Here is an 18,701-nt window from a genome sequence, read left to right on the forward strand (position 1 = left end):
CTTCCGCAGCCCCGACAACCCAGCTTCCTGCCGCGGACTGTCCTCTCGACCAGCAAGCTCCCGGCTCCTCCGTCTGCGGCTGCGCGCGCATACACGCAACTTCCGTTCCGCTGCAATTTCGGTCCAGGGTGTTCCGTCCGGCAGAAGTGCGTCGTCTATAGCGTCCGGGGTGGGCCTTTTCTGGCTTTGAAAATCCTCCGCTGCTTCCCTGAACCAAGTGGTAACCCCTAACTGGCATATGGCAACGGAGCGCTTGAAACGTAGCGAGTGCGAGTTAGCTGTGCTGTAAGTGTGAAACACACTGAATGTCGAAGAAAGAAGGCCAACTGTCTCATCGATCATTTTTATATTGACTCAGTTCAGTTCAGTCGCTCAGTCATGTCCGACTCTTTGAGACCCCATGAATTGCGTGCTGAGATAATATTTAGGACCTATTGGGCTAAGTAAGTATATTATTTAAGTTAGTTTCAACTGTTTATTTTTCCTTTTTTTTTTTTTTAACTGTGGCTACTGAGAAATTTTTAATTATTTACGTGGCTCACTTTTTTTTTCTGTTGGACAGTGCTGCGCTAAAGACTTCGCAATTCACGTTTCCAGCATAGACCACCCCCTCTTGCCGCCCCTGCTGGAGTCATAGATCCAGAGTTCCACTGTCTCTGGGGCACCTCCCCTTTGGGTACGTATCGACCGCCTCTAACTTAATACAGAATTCGTCATTTCTACACACACATCCTCACCCAAAACCTGTGTCTGCCCAGTTTTGCCCATCTCAGACCCAAGCATCCTCCCAGTTGCACTAACAGAAACTCATTTTTGTTTCTTCCCCCTCAGTCTCTACAGTCAGAAACTTCTGTCAGCTCTAACTCCAAAATGTCTCAAATCTGTCACTTTTCTATTCTCCCGTTCTACCCCTGCTGCAACTCGGTCTCAGGCAACCATTATCTCATCAGAAACTGCTGCAATAGCCTAAATGGTCTCCTTGCTTCTGCCTTTAACCTAGTCTCCTACTGACTTCCCTGGTGGCTCAGATGGTAAGGCGTCTGTCTACAATGAGGGAGACCTGGGTTTGGTCCCTGGGTCGGGAAGATTCCCTGGAGAAGGAAATGGCAACCCACTCCAGTACTCTTGCCTAGAAAACCCCATGGACGGAGGAGCCTGGTGCAGGCAACTGCCCATGAGGTCGCAAAGAGTCGGACAGGACTGAGCAACTTCACTTTCTTTCTTTCCTACTGACTTATCTCCCACACAGAGCCTAAGGGAATATATTTGTTTTTATCCTGAGGTCACAGGAATTCGCTGGCGGTCCAGTGATTAGGGCTCTGCCCTTTCACTGCAATGGGCTAGAGTTTGATCTGGATCCCTGATAGGGAACTAAGATCCCAAAAGCTGCCCAGCCCCACAGGAAAAAAAAAGAGAAAAGTCAGATCACATCACTCCTCTGCTGAAAATTCCCGGTGGCTTGTCATTGCCTTTGCAATAAAATCCAAATTTCCTACTGTGTCCTAGGACCTGCAAGATCTAGCTACTGCTTTCTTTTACTTCTCCAACCCATTTATTTCTTTCTTTTCCTAGCATGATCTCTCTAGTTGAATATACTTCAACTACATAATTTTATTTTGCTTCTTCAATACCCCAAGCACCTATTTATCTCAGAGCCTTTGTATTTAACTAGCTTCTTTCTGGAATGTTCCCCCAGATTGTTTCAAGGCTAGTGCCTTCTTGTCCTTCATGTCTCAGCTTAAATGCCAGCTCTCCAGAGAGACCCTTTCTGACCATCCCATTTAAAATGCCCCCATTATTATCACATCATTTTCTTCACAATACTTGTCACTATCCATAATGATAGCATTATTTGCTTACTTAGCATTGCCTAGTTCCTAGACATTCAGCTCCCTGAGAGCAGGAACACAATCTGTCTTGTTCATTGCAATATCCCCAGGATCTAGCACAGAGTCTGACTCATTGTATGGCTTAATAAATATGCGTTGAATGAATAAATGACTGCTTTATGTATTAGTTTGAGTTCCCCAGAAGCAGACCTTATGTATTTGAGTGCATGAAGGTGATCTCAGAAGACACTGATAAGGTAGTCAGAAAATGAGTCAGAGAAGGGGAGACATCCAATAAAGAATGTGTTACCAAGCCAGTTACTGAAGTGGGCATCTGGGTCTTAATTCTGTTGCAGAGATCTAGGAAACAGTAAAACACAGATCTCAGAATTATTTCACCCAAAGGGGTAGTTATATACTAGCAGCCATGGTGGAAGTATACTCCTACATATGTTAATGGAGAGGCTGTGGTTTGGGAGAAAGCCTTCTGACTATAAGATGCAGACAATGGCTCCAGCCACTCTGAATTACTAAGACTCTGGGGGCCCTGACAACCCCTGTTACAACTAATCTCTTTGATACCTGATTAGAAGTCTATGAGGCTATTGTTGGTCCATTTTTAAGGTGAGAAAACTGAAAATACAAATAGGTAGTCATGTGCTGAAGCTCACACAACTAGTATATGGCAGACTGGAACCCACCCACAGGCCAGTCTGATCCAAAAGTCCTGTCATCAACTGACTAGTTCAAAGTCAGACTGGCTGGGTTCATATTAAGGCTCCAATGCTTATGATAGCCATGGCCAAGTTAGTCATCCCTGCTGACTTTCACTTTCTTTGCATATAAAGTGGCTGCTGTGTGGGAAATAGGCTGCACTGCAGGAAGGAAGGTGAGGAAACAAATAAGTAGATCATTTAGGAGCTGTGGCAGCTGTCCAGGGACTGTGGAGTCCTGGGCCAGTGTGGTGTCTGGGGGCAGTGAGGAAAAAAAAAAACCCGGATTTTAGAAGTTTGAAACATACCATAATAAATTTCAGGGGCTTCCCAGGTGACGTTAGTAATAAAGAACCCTCCTGCCAATGCAGGAGATATAAGAGATGCAGGTTTGATCCCTGGGTTGGGAAGATCCCCAGGAGAAGGGTATGGCAACCCACTCCAGTATTCTAGCCTGGAGAATCCCATGGACAGAGAAGCCTGGCAGGCTACAGTCCATAGGATCACAAAGAGTTTGCAACAACTGAAGTGACTACGCACGCACGCATGCATAACAAATTTCGTACTGTCTCATACTGCCCTGGGAGTTGATGCTCATTCATCCTGGGGTCCAAAAGGAGAAACATAGAGTAGACCCGAGCCCAACCCACAGTCTGGACCAAAGCCATCCAGCCAAGCCCAGCTTTTAATAGTCAAACTGCAGTCAACATGCAGCCCCAGAAGCGTGAAAATAAATGCTTGTTTCTGGGGCAACAGAGATTGGGGTTGTCTGATTTTTAGCATGCTCCTTCAGATGCACATCAGCTTCAGGTCTCCTCCTTAGAGAAACCTACCCTCACCCTCAGAGATCAGGTCCCCTCTGGCCTCTCTGATATTTCCATGTGTCTACCCAATCAGAGTCACACATTTGATTGTGAGAGCTTCTGCTGAATTTCTTTCCCCTGCACATGGGGACCTGTCAGGCTTGCTCCCAGCAAAGCAGCTCCTGGCCCCAAGGATTAGCACAGACTAGGTGTGCACTATATATTTCTTGAATAAACAGTGCATTGACAGTGGGCAGATTGAGGTGGGCAAAGCTGGAATATCTCTGCTTACCTGCATTTCCCCAGGGAAATAATTTCACTTATGGGAAAACTGTAATATATTTGGAAATAACTTGATTATGTGAATCTAATTTTTTCAACTGTAAATTTTATGAAAATACCAATCGAAGGTTTCTAATGAAAATTTGACCTCTGAATAGAGATGTAGGTATAAAATACACAGATTTCAAAGGCTTACTATGACAGAAAGAATGTAAAACATTTCATTAATGAATTTGTACATTATGTACTGAAGTTCTAACAGTTTGGCTCTATTAGGTTAAATAAAACATATTATTAAAATTGTTTTCATCTATTTTTTCTTACTTTTTAAATGGTGGCTACTGGAAAATTAGTAGTTACATACGTGGCTTGCATTATATTTCTAGTGGATAGTGCAGGACCAGAAAGTCGCTAAGGTGAACAAGAGGTCAGAAGTCAGAAAGACATCGTTTGAATCCAAGCTCAGAATTTCATAACTGTGTGACTTTGGGCAAGTGTCTCTCCCCGCTGAGCCTGTTTTCTTACCTGTGAAATGGAGATTGTTGTGCTTACCACATAGGTATGTGGTGACAACCCCGTAAGGAAATGCATGCACAGTGCTGAGCAGATAGCAAGCACTCTCCGAATGTACGCTACAATTACTGATGTCATGGTGGTTTTCTGGACAATGCAAGCAATTAAGGCTCATATGTAGCCAGCTGCCTGGTACAGCTTCCAAAGAAACATTCCAAGAACATGCCAAGCATCTTCTCTTCTGCAGGAAACAGGCCAGAGGCTCTCAATGATGGTTTTTAAGTAGGTCCACAAATTCTTTGACATTCCTTTTTTCAAGAGGTAGAGCCTAATTCCTCTCCCCTTGAGAGTGGGCTGGGATTAGTGACTCACTTCTAATGAATAGAGCAAAAATGACAGGATGTGACATCCAAGACTAGGTGATAAGAGGCACAGTGGATTCCTCCTGGTTCTCTCGTCTGTGTCACTCACTCTGGGGGAAGCCAGCCACATTGTCATAATGAGGTGACTATGGTGAGGAACGAGGGCTTCCTGCTAACAGCCATGAGTTAGAAATATTGAAAACAAATCCTCTGACCCCAGTCAAGCCTTCAGATGAATACAACTGACACCTTGATGATAACCTCATGAAAGATCCTGAGACAGAAACAATCCAGCTTAGCCCCTCTCAAATTTCCAACTCCCCAAACTTGAAAGATAATAAATGTTCATTGTTTCAAGCTGCTAAATTTGGGGGTCATTTGTTCTGCAATAGTAGATAACCAATAGACTCTTTTTCCACCCTATGGTTAAAGGTCTGCTCTTCTCTAAGGAAAGGGACTCCAGTCTTCAGTCTGGTCCATCTTGGGACTACAAGGGCCAACACAGGACCCACAGGCCAAGGCACAAACCACAGACACTGGGCCAGGCTGCGTATGTGCTCACAGGCTATTTATTTATCCAAGAGTAAGGAGGAGAGAGAGGATGAAGAGAACCTGATGCCCCAAGGTGGTGGAGCTGAGGGGAGAAATGAATGAAAGGCTTCTCTGTCTCTTGCCATGGGCCCCAGGGAGCTCCAGCTTCAGGTGGGGCCTCTGGGGACAGTTTAGGGGCCTCTAGGAAGGCCAGCAGTTGTTAGCTGGGGCCAGGATTCCCAAAGGGGCATATACTAGGCTCGGAATGGTTTCTGTGTACACAAAATATCTCTCCACGAAAGGCACTGGTGGGGGTGGGGGGAGCTGCAGGGACACTCCCCCATCACTGGTGAGATCCGCTGTGTCCTGAGCTGGGTCTCCGCCTTCTTGCTCTTCTCTCCCTTCCCTCAGCCCAGCGGCAAGCAGGCAATCAGCAGAGGGCCAGGTCAGGCCATGTGGTGGACACTCCCTCTTCAGGGCTAATGCATCTGACCACCTCTAGGCTAAGAGCCCCAGACGGGTGACCTTGGCCGAGAGGAAGGAGTGGATGATGAACACCATGGTTTTGGGGCACGAATGCAGGTCCAGCTGCTACGGGGTGAACAGAGAGAAGGGTCAGGAGCCCACCCAGCCTGGCCTCCAGGAGAGCATCACCCCTCAACCCCTTCCACTCACAATCTCGCCTTCAGTGCCCCCGAAGTCCAGGAATAGGAGACTGGCACCATCGTCTGAGGACATCTGCAGTTTCTCAAAGGGCTGACGCAGCAGCACGGCTCGGGCCGCACCTGGCTCCGCCGCCCACAGCGTGAAGCCGTTGTCAATATGCACGGAGAGGCTGCAGGCACGGCCATTCCACGTGCAGGCTGTGGGGAGGGCGTGGGCACAGGCACAGCGACACCTCAGAGACTGCAAGCCCTCCCTCCAGTCCCCCCTGGCAGCTCCAAAAGTGGGGCTTGAATGCCACCGGGGGTGGGAAGCTCACTGTCTGTCATGCCATTTGTACACCCACCCTATAGAGAGTCAGAAGGATGAGTGGGCAGAAAACCTATACCCCACTTCCAGACCCACAGCCAGCAGCACCAAAGGAGGAAAGGGGAATCTGCAACTCTGCCTTGGACAGGAGGCCCACTCCCTGTGAAGGTAGGCCCACCAAGTCTGGCCTTTGGAGACCTTAAACGCCTACAGACTTCTTGCCCAGTTAAATGTGAATTTCAGATAATCAATGGGTAATTTGGATCTCCCTCAATTAAACAATTATTTGCTGTTCACCTGAAATTCAAATCCAAGTGAGTGTCCTGTACTTTTTCTGGCAACCCTACCCCAAGTGCCACCTCTCATATCCTCACCAGCGGAGTCACAAAGCCAGGACAAGAAAACCCCTGGGAAGCAAGTCTCACTACCTTCCAGGACACCTGCACATCCGAAACAGAGGGCCCTCGGAGACCCCAAATCCCACTCTTGATCCCCCTCCTGAAGCATCCTAAAGAAGGAAACTTGAATGCCCCTGGGGACAAGCAGCTCATTACCAGAAAGGCACTCCCAGATCCACCCAGCCCACCTGTCGACACCTCCTGCACACCCTCAGCGGCCCGGTGACAGCCATCCACCAGCTGGCGGGTCCAGGCAGCCAGCTCCTGCGGTGACTCCACGCTGAACAGGTGAGTGTCCACACCGTGGCGCGTGCCCGTGCGCAGGGCAAAAGAGAGCTCTGCATCGTAGGGCACCGAGCCCTTGGAGGGGCCTGAGTGCACCAGCCTGGGGGCAGGGGGCAGAGGTCTAAGCATGAGGCTTCAGGCAGCAGGGAAGTAGTTCTGGGCTAAGGGGGCAGTGACCTGGGAAGGGACCCTGCGACTCCTTTTCCACCCAGTGGGGGGACAGGACGTCCAGACGGTCACTGATGGAGTCACAGGAGACCATCTCCTGCCACCCTCCTCCTGGCCCCCTCAGCTCCAGCCACTCTAGCGTCTTCAAACACTCCAAGCACACTCCTGCCTCAGCCCCTCTGCTGTTCCCTCTGCCCAGCAAACTTTTCCCTGATTATCTGCATTGCTTTCTCCCTTACCTCCTTCAGACCTTTGCTCAAACGCCAGCTCCTCTGAGAAGCCTTCCCTGACTTCTCTGCCTAAAATGACACCTCAGGACTTCCCTGGCGGTCCAGTGGTTAAGACTCTGTGCTTCCACCTCAGGGGGCCCAGGTTTGATCCCTGGTTAGGGAACTAAGATCCCACATGCCACACAGCCAAAAAATAAAAATAAAACAGCGCTCTCCCCTATCACTAGCCGCACTTTTCCTTATGGTACCAGAAATTATACTTACTTTTTACTGTTGCAGTTGGCTTTTGATTGCCTTTTTCTCTAGAATATCATCAAGGGTACAAATGTTTGTCTAGCTTGTTCACTGCTATAGTCCCAGAAACTAAAACAATGCCTGGCACAAAGTAGGTGCTTAGTAAACATTTGTGGCCTGAATTAATGAATCACTTGATTAGGTAGCACGTTCATGACCTGCTCATCCCTAGTAGGCAGCAGGCTCCTGACACGTGTGCCGGAACGCATTCTGGAGTGAGGAGACGTGAGCAGCAAGGGCCCACACCTCTCAGCTTGACTCCCACTTGCTGTGTAACCTTGGGCAGTTCACCGCCCCTCTCTAGGCAGCAGACCCCAGAGTTCTATACCTTCGCCCTCTTTGGTCCTCACTCCACAAGCTTTCTCTTGTAGCTTCAGTTCCTCCTTGGAGCTGTTTCTGATGCCCAGTCTCCTACTTGGCAGCCCTAAGCAACAGACTCACAAGTTCCCCAGTTTCCTACCCAAGCTCCCTACCTACCCGCCCCCCACCGACACTTTGGACTGGACATCTTGATCCAACCTCCTCCCTTTGCACTCCCACCCCTACTCCTACTGCCCACCCAGACACCAGCTCCAAAACTCCCGTTCATCCATTCATCAGGACGCCTCCCTCACCCTCCCCATCTGGCAAGTATGAAGCCTGGTTAATTTTCCCACCATGTGTTTCCAATGCAAATGCGGCCTTTCTTCCCCATCTGCTGCCTCTACCCACCTCCACTGTCTCTCCAGCATAACTTCTCCCATCCCCCTCCTCCAGTATATTTTCCGCATGGCAGCCACACAGATCCTTTTTAAAACAGGACCCAATGAGACACCTCACTCCCAGGTTAAAGCTCTTCTCACTCTGTCTGCCACAGCTCTTCAGATAAAGCTAACAGCCCTTATCCAGGCAACAGAAGCTCTGCAAGATCGGGGCTGCCAACTCCCTGCCTTGTTTCTCTCCACTTCCCAGACAGAGTCTACACCCTGGTTACGGCACACTCAGAGAGCTCCATGGAACTGCGACAGCTCTGCGTGCTTCTGTCCCTCTGACTACATTGTTCCCTCTGTGTAAGATGCCTGTCCACCCTTCCTTAAATGGCAAATTTCTACCCACCTGCCAAAGTCCAGCTCAGATGTCATCTTCTACCTGAAGCCTTGCCCCACCCCCACCTGCAGGCCAGGTAGAGTTAAGTGGTTCCTACACTCTGCATTGTAAAGGCTGTTCCCAGGCCAGTCTCCTCACCAGGATGGGTCCTCCCTGAGGACAGAGACCTCTGGGGACTGTCTTTCATCTGAACCAGGCAGCACCAGGTTGGACAGAGCAGGTGTCAATGGGTGAGTGACTGATACGACCTCATATCCTTCTGTTCCAAGTCCCCATTTTACAGATGAGGAAACCAAGGCCCAGACTGGGCAGAGACTCGCTTCAGGCCACCTGGGGAATAACTCAGCATAGAATGGGGCTGGAGTCCCCAGCTTCTGAGGTCCATCTAGAGCATCGCCCCCCCAAGCTCTGGGCGGGACACACAGCCCTGCCCTACCCGCAGATACCTGGTGGTGATAAGGGGGGCAGTACGCGCCGGCCGGCTCAAGGCCTCACGGGTCTGGGGCAGACAGCTGTAGAGGAGCAGCTCCTTTTCGGTCAGCAGGGCCAAAGTGGGTGCCGTGCCCCCGCTGGGCAGCTGCAGGAGGCAAGGCAGCAGTGATGGGGGACGGGGAAGGGAGAAGAGAGGTGAGAGGGCCAGGGTGGGGTGAGGCAGTGAGGGGAAATGCGAGTGGGGTCGCCTCTGGGAGAGGGGAAGGGAGGGGAGGAGGGGTCCCTGGGCCCGGCAGGCACCTGCTCAGTCAGCCAGCCGATCCGCTTGATGTCCTGACTCCCGGCTGTGCTGGTGGCCGACAGCAGCGCCTGCAGCTCATCCTTGACCCGGGGCGTCAGCGTGTTGACCTGGGCTTGGATGGCAGCCGCCCAGGACTTGGCGCTAGCCTCATCCTTGGCCCTCAGGAAGAGGGTGTCCCGGCCATCGGCCGAGCAGATCTCCAGATACCTGCAGGCACAAGTGAGGTAGAGGGGAGTCCCGTCCACTGGACAGGTGCCCAACCCTGAAACCTGAGCCAAAGGACCCCAATCTACCACAAAACCAGAGGAAACCACAGGGGATGTCCATGAGAGAATCAGGAGCGACTCCCACTGCAGGGCTCCGGCCACAGTTGTTGGGCCTCATGGGGTTTATCTATCTTATCTTATCTTGGGATAAGAGACTATATCTCTCTCTCCAACACACATACACATACAGGCATATATACACAAATACACACACTCCAAAGTGTAGTAGTAGTACTGTTAGTCGCTGGGTCATGTCTGACTCTTTGAGACCCCATGGACTGTAGCCAGCCAGGCTCCTCTGTCCATGGAATTTTCCAGGCAAGAAGCCTGGAGTGGGTTGCCATTTCCTACTCCAGGGGATCTTCCCAACCCAGAGACTGAACCTGTGTCTCCTGCATCGGCAGGTCAATTCTTTACCACTGAGCCACCAGGGAAGCCCTACTACAAGGCAAACTGTATGGTCAAAAAAGAAAAGAAAAAGCCAGGGTATGGCGAAGGGAAAGGGTGGGGAGACAAAAAGCCACACAGGCAAGTGCAAGGGGACGGTCTCAAGGAGGTCCAAGAAGAGTCAGTGGCAGGGAAAGGACCTTCAAATGTTCTGTGGGGCTTTAAAGAATCACTCCCCTCTGGTATTTCCGTAACCAGTGAAGCGGGGCAGAAACTGGAGAATGGCTCACACATATCCATTCCAATGCCTTCACCTCTGCCTTCCTCCACCACGGATCTCCCCTGCAGCTAGCACTGGCCATCAACCCAATTCTGACTGATGAAATAGAAAGCAAAGTCTTTGGGGAGGGCGTCCCTTCCCAACTGAAGCGTTCCTAGCTGTGGCCGTTAGTTTCCAAAGATGGCCTCCACCAAACTCATCTCTCCCTATATGCAGTGTACCTCCCTCACCAAGAGGTGAAGCTTATTTCTCCTCTCCTTGACCATCTGACTTGGTTTGACAGACAAAATGTGGCAGAAGTGCCATTTTGGCATTCTTAAACGATCACGAAATCCATCTACCCCAAGGTCACCTATGCTGAGAGGGAAAACAAGCTAGCCACGTGGAAAAGCCCTACAAAAAGAGGAATGCTTAGCCAGCCGCCAGCTATTCCAACACCCCTGCTGAGGAAGCAGGCACATAGGTGAAGCAGCTATCCTGGATTTGTAGCCCCTGCAGATGGCACAAGGAACAGAAGAACTGCCTGGCTAAGCCAGCCCAGATTACAGAATTGTGAAAAATATTAAACTGCTATCTTCTAAGCCACTAAACTTCAGGACGGCTGTTTATGCAGCAATAGAACAAAATACCAGGGGAACAATTCCTTTGTCTTTTGCCTTCTTCCTGTCTAGAATATGGACACATGCGTAGAGGTGCAGGCACCAAGCTATTTCCAAGAAGAAGAAAATCCATACTAAAAACGGCAGGAGGGGAATTCCCTGCCATTAGGACTCCATGCTTTCACTGCCAAGAGCCTGGGTTCAATGCCTGGTCGGGGAACTAGGATACCATAAGCTTCATGGTGCAGCCAAGAAAAATTTTTTTAATAAAAACTGTAAAAGATGGCAGAAGAAGAAGCTGGAAGCCTGATGCCTTGAGGGTATTCTTGATCATCAATTGCAGCCTAAATAGCTGACTGCTGGATTTCTTTTTTACGTATGTGTGTATTTATTTTGGGCTATACTGGGTCATTACTTTGCACTGGTTTTCTCTCTAATTGCGGCAAGCAGGTGCTACTCTCCGTTGTGGTGCTCAGGTTTCTCATGGCGGTGGCTTCTTGTTGCGGAGCACAGGCTCTAGGCACATGGGCTTCAGTACTTGCAGCACCTGGACTCGCAAGTTGCAGTACACAGGCTTAGTTGCTCCACAGCATGTGGAATTCTCCCAGACCAGGGATGGAACTCAGGTCCCCACGTCTCCTGCTTTGGCAGACATCTTCTTATCCACGGTGCCACCAGGGAAGTCTTGAACTTCTTTTTAAACATGTGGAAAATTAACTCCTCATTTATTAAGCCATTGCTTGTTGGGGTTTCTGATGCTTGCACACCAATGTAATCTTAACACTAAGTAAAAGTTCAAAACATTTTTCATTATGCTTTGGTTACCAAATGGTGTTCCTTTGACTGGGATATTGTGCTGATATGGAATCCCAGTTATATTCAAGTTACACATGTGTGCATAGGTCAAGCACACGTACATACATGCATATACACGTATGGATATTAACACAAAAACATACAACACACATATGCACAGATCTACATCCCTGCCTGTGCAAATGCTCACATATACACACAAACACTTGCATTTACATGCCATCCACATGTACACACACATAGAAATACAGGTACACACATGCTTCAGGTGATGTCTGGGATCAGGCTGGGAACCACAACTAACCTAAAGTTCTGTGAGTCGCAGGAAGGACTGACACCACCTCACCTTCACCCAACACAAAAGGTCCCTAAGTGGAGCACCTGTAAGTAACCTGTGAATCACTAGTTCTTGCCTCATGGGGGAGGCTGGGGCCAGGGCATCAAGTAGGGATCGGAGGTCTGAATGCTGAACATTAACCAGACCCCCCGGCCCATTTGGGCATTGGCTGGGCATTAAATTCAGCTGAAATTAGCACCCAGAGCACAGGCCTTTCAGCCCCACCCCAATACTGCACCCCTCACTTGATCGACAGGGACTGCCTTCACCACTGTCACCACTCAGGTAGCTCCTGAAGCTGAGAGGGCTACCTGGAACGAGGCAAGCTCCATTCTCCTCCTGGCTGTGTGGTCTTGGGCAGGTTACTTCCTCCCTCTGTCCTCATCTATAATAGCGGGGTGAAACAATAGGACTTTGCTCATAGGGCTGCTGTGAGAGTTACATTCAATTGTGCATGATAAGTACTCAATAATGCTGGCTAGTATCAATCTTATCATCAATGTTAGGGCTGCTCAGATGTGAGGGATGGTAACCTTCCACGTCCCTGAGTGAAAGTTACCAGGTATCTTGGAAACTTGGCAGAGTTGGAAGAGACTTGAGGGGCTCACTAAGTCTGATATCCTTCTTTCATATGGGAGAATCTAAAGGTTAGTGAGGAAAAGGGCCTAGTTCAAGAAGAACCAAGACTGGAATCCAGGACTCCTCTGCAGACCAAGTTCCTCCTCAGATGTGAGCTACCCAGAGGAAGAAGAGAGAAGAAAAGCACACCGTCATCCCCATAACTTCACTCCTGTCTCCATTCAACAAGCATTTCTTAAGCACCTACTACGTTCGGGCATTGTGCTTGTCACTTGCAACACAAGGGATCTTTCCTTTGGCCCCACCACCTAACATGAGGGCACGTTTGTCTGAGTCGCCCCCTATGCTAGGCTTACCTGGTTTCTGGGTCTGTAGGAGTGCACCTCCTTGACACATATGCCATCTTCAAGGACATGTGTTTGGCATCACGGAGGTCCCGGGGTGGGGGGCCAGGGGAGGAAGGCTGCCGCTGAAGGGGTGAGGCAGGAGGCGAGTCCCAGCCAACCGAGGTCCCGCTGGCAGAGTTCTTGAAATATGGTGAGACCTCTTTCATGTACTTGACTGGTTAGGGGAGAGGTCAGCAGTTACCACCGTGACGTGGGCTCCCATGTAGCACATGTAACAGCTGTCACTAATTCATTAAATTTTAATTTATGTCCACTTCCCTTCCCTGGCGGCTCAGATGATCCACCAGGAATCTGCCTGCAATGCAGGAGACCTAGGTTGGATCCTTGGGTCAGGAAGATCCTCTGGAGAAGGGAATGGCTATCAACTCCAGTATTCTTTTTTTTTCAACTCCAATATTCTTGCCTGGAGAATTCTGTGGACAGAGAAGTCTGATGGGCTACAGTCCATGGGGTCACAAAGAGTCAGATACAACTAAGCAACCAACACACACACTTTCACATCACTACCCTCCTCTAGGCTAAAGTCTCTGACAGGGCTGCATGGTAGAAAATTCTGGATGCAGGCCAACATTCATCCTTTTGCCTTTCTTATTCATAGACCCATGGCCACCTGGTGGACTACATTTCACAGCCTCCTTTGCAGCTAGGTATGGCCACATGACTAAGTTCTAACCCCGTAAGTTTAAGTGCTTAGAGTTTGAAAATGACCGCTTAAAGAGAATAGGCAACAACCACAACAAGGCAGTGAGCGAGCGCCAAGACAGGAGTCAGGAGACAGAAGTGCTCCCCCACCGTCCCCTTGTCTGCCTCTCTCTCTCCAGTCTTCTCATCTGCTGAAAGGAGAGGCTGCATGAGATAGTCCTGTGGTGGAGGCTGCCAATTTTCCTCCAAAATAGTGATAACCTTCCAACTTAAGACTTCAATTTGCAGGTTCCCTTGCAGCTGTAAGTGCCCATGTGACCAAGTCTGGCCAATAGGATGAGAACAAAAGAGATGTGTTAGGCTACCAAGTCCTGCCCATTAAAAAAGGGGGCACGCCCTTCCTTTCCCTGCCTTTTCCCCTCACAGGGTTGAGCTGGCTGAAACACAGACTGGTGGAGCACCATCTTGACCAGGAGAACATGAGCCACACTCCAAAAGGTTGACCAATAATACAGAAATAAATGGATGCTGAGACTTTGGAGATGCCACATCAGACTTGAACTGCTACCTGAGAAAGCAAGGAGCTTCTGTTATATTTGTGCCTGTACTTAGTCCTTCAGCCTGACTCTTTTCAAACCCATGGACTGTAGCCCGCCAGGCTCCTCTGTCCATGGTATTTCCCAGGCAAGAATCCTGGAGCAGGTTGCTATTTCCTTCTTCAGGGAATCCTTCCAACTCAGGGACCCAACCTGCATCTCCTGCACTGGCAGGTGGATTCCTTACCCCTGAGCTACCTGGTAAGTCCATGGTTGCTGCTGCTAAGTCGCTTCAGTCGTGTCCGACTCTGTGCGACCCCAGAGATGGCAGCCCACCAGGCTTCCCCATCCCTGGGATTCTCCAGGCAAGAACACTGGAGTGGGTTGCCATTTCCTTCTCCAATGCATGAAAGTGAAAAGTGAAAGTGAAGTCGCTCAGTCGTTCCCGACTCTTTGAGACCCCATGGACTGCAGCCTACCAGGCTCCTCTGTCCATGGATTTTCCAGGCAAGAGTACTGGAGTGGGTGCCATTGCCTTCTCCATGGTAGCCATTACCAATCAATTAAAGCTGACTGATAATAAAATATTTTGGTCCCTCTTCCTCTATCAATTAGCTGGGTTTGGCTACAAATAATAGAACATATGATACTAGTGCCTTAAGCAAGAAAGATATTTATGATTTCATGTGACAAGAAGTCTAGAGGAAAGCAATGTCAGGGTTGGTTCAATGACTCAATGACACTGGATCCTGGATGGGCATCCCTACCATTCTCCCGGCCTTCCCCTCATGACCACAGGATGGCTGCAACACAGTCCAGCCGACGATCCCTTACATGACCAAACCAGGAAGGAAGGAGATAGGCAGCAAAAGCTCTGTCAACTCATACCTCCCTCTTATCAGAGAGATAAATACTTCCATGAAACCTTTTATTTCATTGGCACAATTGGACTGGCATGCCAACTTCTAGCATAATCATTAGTAAGAGGGAGTAGTCATGATTGATTTAGACCAATCACAAGTCAGCCTGTGGGGCTGACTGAACATTAAAGTGAAGTCACTCAGTCGTGTTTAACTCTTTGCAACCCCATGGACTGTAGCCTGCCAGGCTCCTCTGTCCACAGGCTTCTCCAGACCAGAATACTGGAGTGGGTAGCCGTTCCCTTCTCCAGGGGATCTTCGCAAGCCAGGGATCGAACCCATATCTCCCACACTGCAGACAGATTCTTTACTGTCTGAGTCACCAGGGAAGCCCTGGGGCCGAGCAAATTAAATCAGGCTCTGGTAGCACGGAAGAAGGGGAAATGGTTGAAAGGCAGGCAACCAAGGTGTCCACCACATCTGACCCAGCATCTGGACTGTCCCCAATTCTGATGAGCAGCAGTCTCCTTGTCTCTGAAATGAGGTACTAGGAGGACAGTGTATATGTCAAGATGGTTGAAAGTCTTGCCCAAGGGACTTTCCTAGTGGTCCAGTGGCTAAGACTCTGCACTCCTAATGCAGGGGCCTGAGTTTGATCCTGGTCAGGGTACTAGATCCCACATGCTGCAAGTAAGACCTGGTGCAGTCAAATAAATAAATAATTTTTTTTAATGTCTTGCCCAAGCACTGGTCTTTCTTCTCCCTGTCAGGCTGTCCCCTCGGCTGCCCTACTGAAGAATGCCTATGCCTGCTAGCCCTGGGACAGCCTCTCTTCCTCTCTTCTCAGCCACCTCTACCTCCACGGCCATCTGGTTTGTTGGCCATCTGATGCCTGCAGTCAAGGCCCAGTCAGTATGCTCTGGCTGTGAGTGGACAGACCAGGAAGTAGGGGGAAGAAGTTCTTGGCCCAGCTCCCTGGAAGAACCAGATAAGAAGTTATTTCTGTCACAAGAGACTGCTCAGATAAGATCCAAGTAAACAAGGGTGAAAGTGAGAGGGATGATGTTGGAAAATAAGAGCAGAGTTCTTTTGAAAGAACTAAGCCTAGGTCTAAAGACTGGGAACTAAGGCTAAAAATGACTCATCCTCACCATTACAGCAATGACTTTCCCCAAGAGTATGTCTCAAGGGGTGATAGAGGTGGGACACATCACAGTCTGTCTGTCAGTTAAACCATTAAAGAAAAAAATCCTACTTTTTTTTCCTCCTTGCTAACAGAACTCTGAGCCCTAAAGGCTGGGCTTCTCCCCAGCTCAGAGGAAAAATCTTAATTGGTTAAAGCTAATCATGATCATTCCATCCTTTTTAATTGTGATTGGCCTAAAAAGGGGCAGATAATACAATTCTGTCCAATGAGCTGTGAGGGAAAATATACTCCCTTCCCTTCCTCTCCTCTAGCCTTTAGAAGTTGCTGGAAAGCAGGGAGTTTGTTCTAAGGCAATGATAGTCACTTTGACCACAGGATTGGGGTCCACACATTGCAAAGCCTTAAGTTAATCTGGAACCATGCTGACTTTAGGTATTCTGGAAGAAAACCTATTTTCTTCAACATTTAAACCTCTTTGAATGGGGTTCCTGTTCCTTGCAGACAAAAGCATCTTAACTAATGCAGCACCCACCCATCCCCTACCCCCACTCAGGGTGCAACTGATATATCTCCCTACTATATTTAGCTACTCCCCTCCCCTGCTTAAAGCTATGCTCTGGCTCCCGGCACTCTTCATCCAACTTCAAGGTTTTCCAGGATCTGGGCCCTGCCTACCTTGCAGGCTTCACCTCCAGCCACATCTAGCCCTCTAATCCAATCATACTGACGTGCTCAGAGCTCTCAGAAGGTGTAGGAGCTTCCAAATACCTTTGAAAATGCAGTTCCCCTGCACAGAATGACCCTAGTACATGGTTAGGGCACAGGTATTCTCAGACTTGAATTCCAGCTCTGTCTAGCTGTGTGGCCATTGTTGTTGTTGTTGTTGTTGTTGTTCAGTCGCTAAGTAGAGTCCGATTCTTCTGCGACCCCATGGACTGTAGCCCACCAGGCTCCTCTGTCCATGGGATTTCCCAGGCAAGAATACTGGAGTGGATTGCCGTTTCCTCCTCCAGGGGATCTTCCCAACCCAGGGACTGAACCCACGTCTCCTGCATTGGCAAGTGGATTCTTTACCACTGAGCCACCAGGGAAGCCCCTGAACAAGGTAATTCACCTGCCTGTCCCTCAACCTGAATAACAATGTATACCTTAGAGAGACAGTGAATTAAATGAGATGATGTGAAACACTTGACACGGGTTCTGCCCACACTCCTTAGAACTCTGCAGTGCTTCTGTGTGTTGGGGCTTTCTTTCTCACCAAACTGGGAGCTCCTAGAGAACAGAAGGGGCTCAGATGCTAAACAATCTGCCTGCAGGAGACCCGGGTCCAATCCCTGGGTCAGGAAGATTCCCTGGAGGAGGGAATGGCAACCCACTCCAGGATTCTTGTCTGGAGAATTCCATGGACTGAGGAGTCTGGCAGCCTACAGTCCATGGGGTCACAAAGAGTCAGACACAACTGAGCAACACACACACACACACACACACACACACACAAAGACGACACAAATGGGGTTTGATTCGAACTCAGAGTCAGTGTTCTGGGAATGGAGAAATGAATGCCAGGACAGAAAAGATTCATTCAACGAGGAGAAGTTGCCACAGCCCAGGAGGTCCCAGCTCAGCCCAGACATTGCCCCTCAAGAAAACCTTCCCAGATGTCCACTAGATCCTGCACACCCACCACCTCTGCAGGTCCCTAGACCCCACTTCCCTATATGTCCATGTGGGAATCTGTATCCTTCTCCAGGCTGAGAGCACTGGAAAGGCAGGGACCTTGACTGACTGGTCTCTGTATCCCTAGAATTCGGCAGGGATCTCTGACGCTATGTACTCAGCAAATGGACATTTGTCAGTTTTGCAACCAAAGAAACTGCTAGAGGCCTTGCTCGCTCAGGCCATCCTGGAAGTGGGTCCTCCTTTTCCTTGCCCACAGGAACACACTATAAATGGACAGCACACCAGCTGATGTCTGAAACCGGGCTGGCATTTCACAAACCAACTGGCCCATCCCAGGGTGGGGGTGGGGTCCTGAGGGCCCTGGAGTGTGGCCGTAAATAGCCCAGCTCTGAGGTCTCCTCCCTGTCTCTGATTTCTGCCTGAGTCACCCGACCAAGCAGGGCGGGGCTGCCCAAAGGCAGTGGCCTGGAGAGCTGAGGGCAAGAACGTGGCCCTGTGGCCAGGATTCTTTGAGCCTCCAAGTATAGACCCAGTTGGTGTCCACACCCTCTCCAGCCAAACTCTGGCCCAGGAACCTGGTAAACAGTGACACTTGGGCCCTTCCTCCTCAGGGAAGCAGAAGCAGACACACACAGGACACCCTGCCCTTTCCAGAGGCCCCAACTCCCAACTCTGCCAAGAAGAGAAGCCAGCACTGACCCCAAGGAGCCAGGAACAGATTCCACAAGAAACACAAGAACTGGGAGTTCCCTGGTAGCCTAGTGGATAGGATTCTGGGCTTTCACTTCTGTGGCTCGGGTTCAATCCCTGGTCGGGGAACTGAGATCCCACAAGACACATGACATGGCCAAAAAAAAAAAAAAAAAAAAAGTAAAGAAACACAAGGAAGAGAGACAAGGCAGGACCCTTTGCCTGGCCCAGGACAATTGGGAGGGAACCTATGTGTTGCAGAGAGAATGGGATAAA

The 18,701-nt window shown here is 49.6% G+C and overlaps 2 protein-coding genes and 1 long non-coding RNA gene across 5 annotated transcripts in view; 1 reads left to right on the forward strand and 2 right to left on the reverse strand.

The window, feature by feature from the left end:
* The window catches only part of CDK5RAP1 (CDK5 regulatory subunit associated protein 1), a 35,771-nt gene extending 35,623 nt beyond the window's left edge, over nucleotides 1-148 (reverse strand). Inside the window, exon 1 of one of the 2 annotated variants that reach the window (XM_055544774.1) lies at nucleotides 1-148. The gene's annotated coding sequence lies outside the window, so the exon portion shown is untranslated. The other variant, XM_055544776.1, reaches the window with a different exon arrangement.
* LOC129625850 (uncharacterized) lies at nucleotides 83-6,685 on the forward strand. 2 transcript variants are annotated; one of them, XR_008701629.1, is made up of 4 exons: nucleotides 83-443; nucleotides 563-676; nucleotides 6,050-6,173; nucleotides 6,383-6,685. It is a non-coding gene; the product is annotated as an uncharacterized LOC129625850 (long non-coding RNA). The 2 variants fall into 2 exon arrangements; XR_008701628.1 differs by having other exon boundaries at nucleotides 119-443; nucleotides 6,050-6,685.
* Nucleotides 5,040-18,701, reverse strand: part of SNTA1 (syntrophin alpha 1) — a 26,590-nt gene continuing 12,928 nt past the window's right edge. Inside the window, exons 3-8 of the mRNA XM_055544777.1 lie at nucleotides 12,820-13,024; nucleotides 9,199-9,406; nucleotides 8,913-9,043; nucleotides 6,592-6,788; nucleotides 5,709-5,896; nucleotides 5,040-5,624 (exon numbers count right to left, since the gene is read on the reverse strand). Coding sequence (XP_055400752.1) covers nucleotides 5,532-5,624; nucleotides 5,709-5,896; nucleotides 6,592-6,788; nucleotides 8,913-9,043; nucleotides 9,199-9,406; nucleotides 12,820-13,024 — 1,022 coding nt within the window. The 3' untranslated portion in view covers nucleotides 5,040-5,531. The remainder of the gene's footprint in view (nucleotides 5,625-5,708; nucleotides 5,897-6,591; nucleotides 6,789-8,912; nucleotides 9,044-9,198; nucleotides 9,407-12,819; nucleotides 13,025-18,701) is intronic.

The sequence above is a fragment of the Bubalus kerabau genome, chromosome 13 (assembly GCF_029407905.1).
Source record: "Bubalus kerabau isolate K-KA32 ecotype Philippines breed swamp buffalo chromosome 13, PCC_UOA_SB_1v2, whole genome shotgun sequence".
NCBI classification, from domain to species: domain Eukaryota; kingdom Metazoa; phylum Chordata; class Mammalia; order Artiodactyla; family Bovidae; genus Bubalus; species Bubalus kerabau.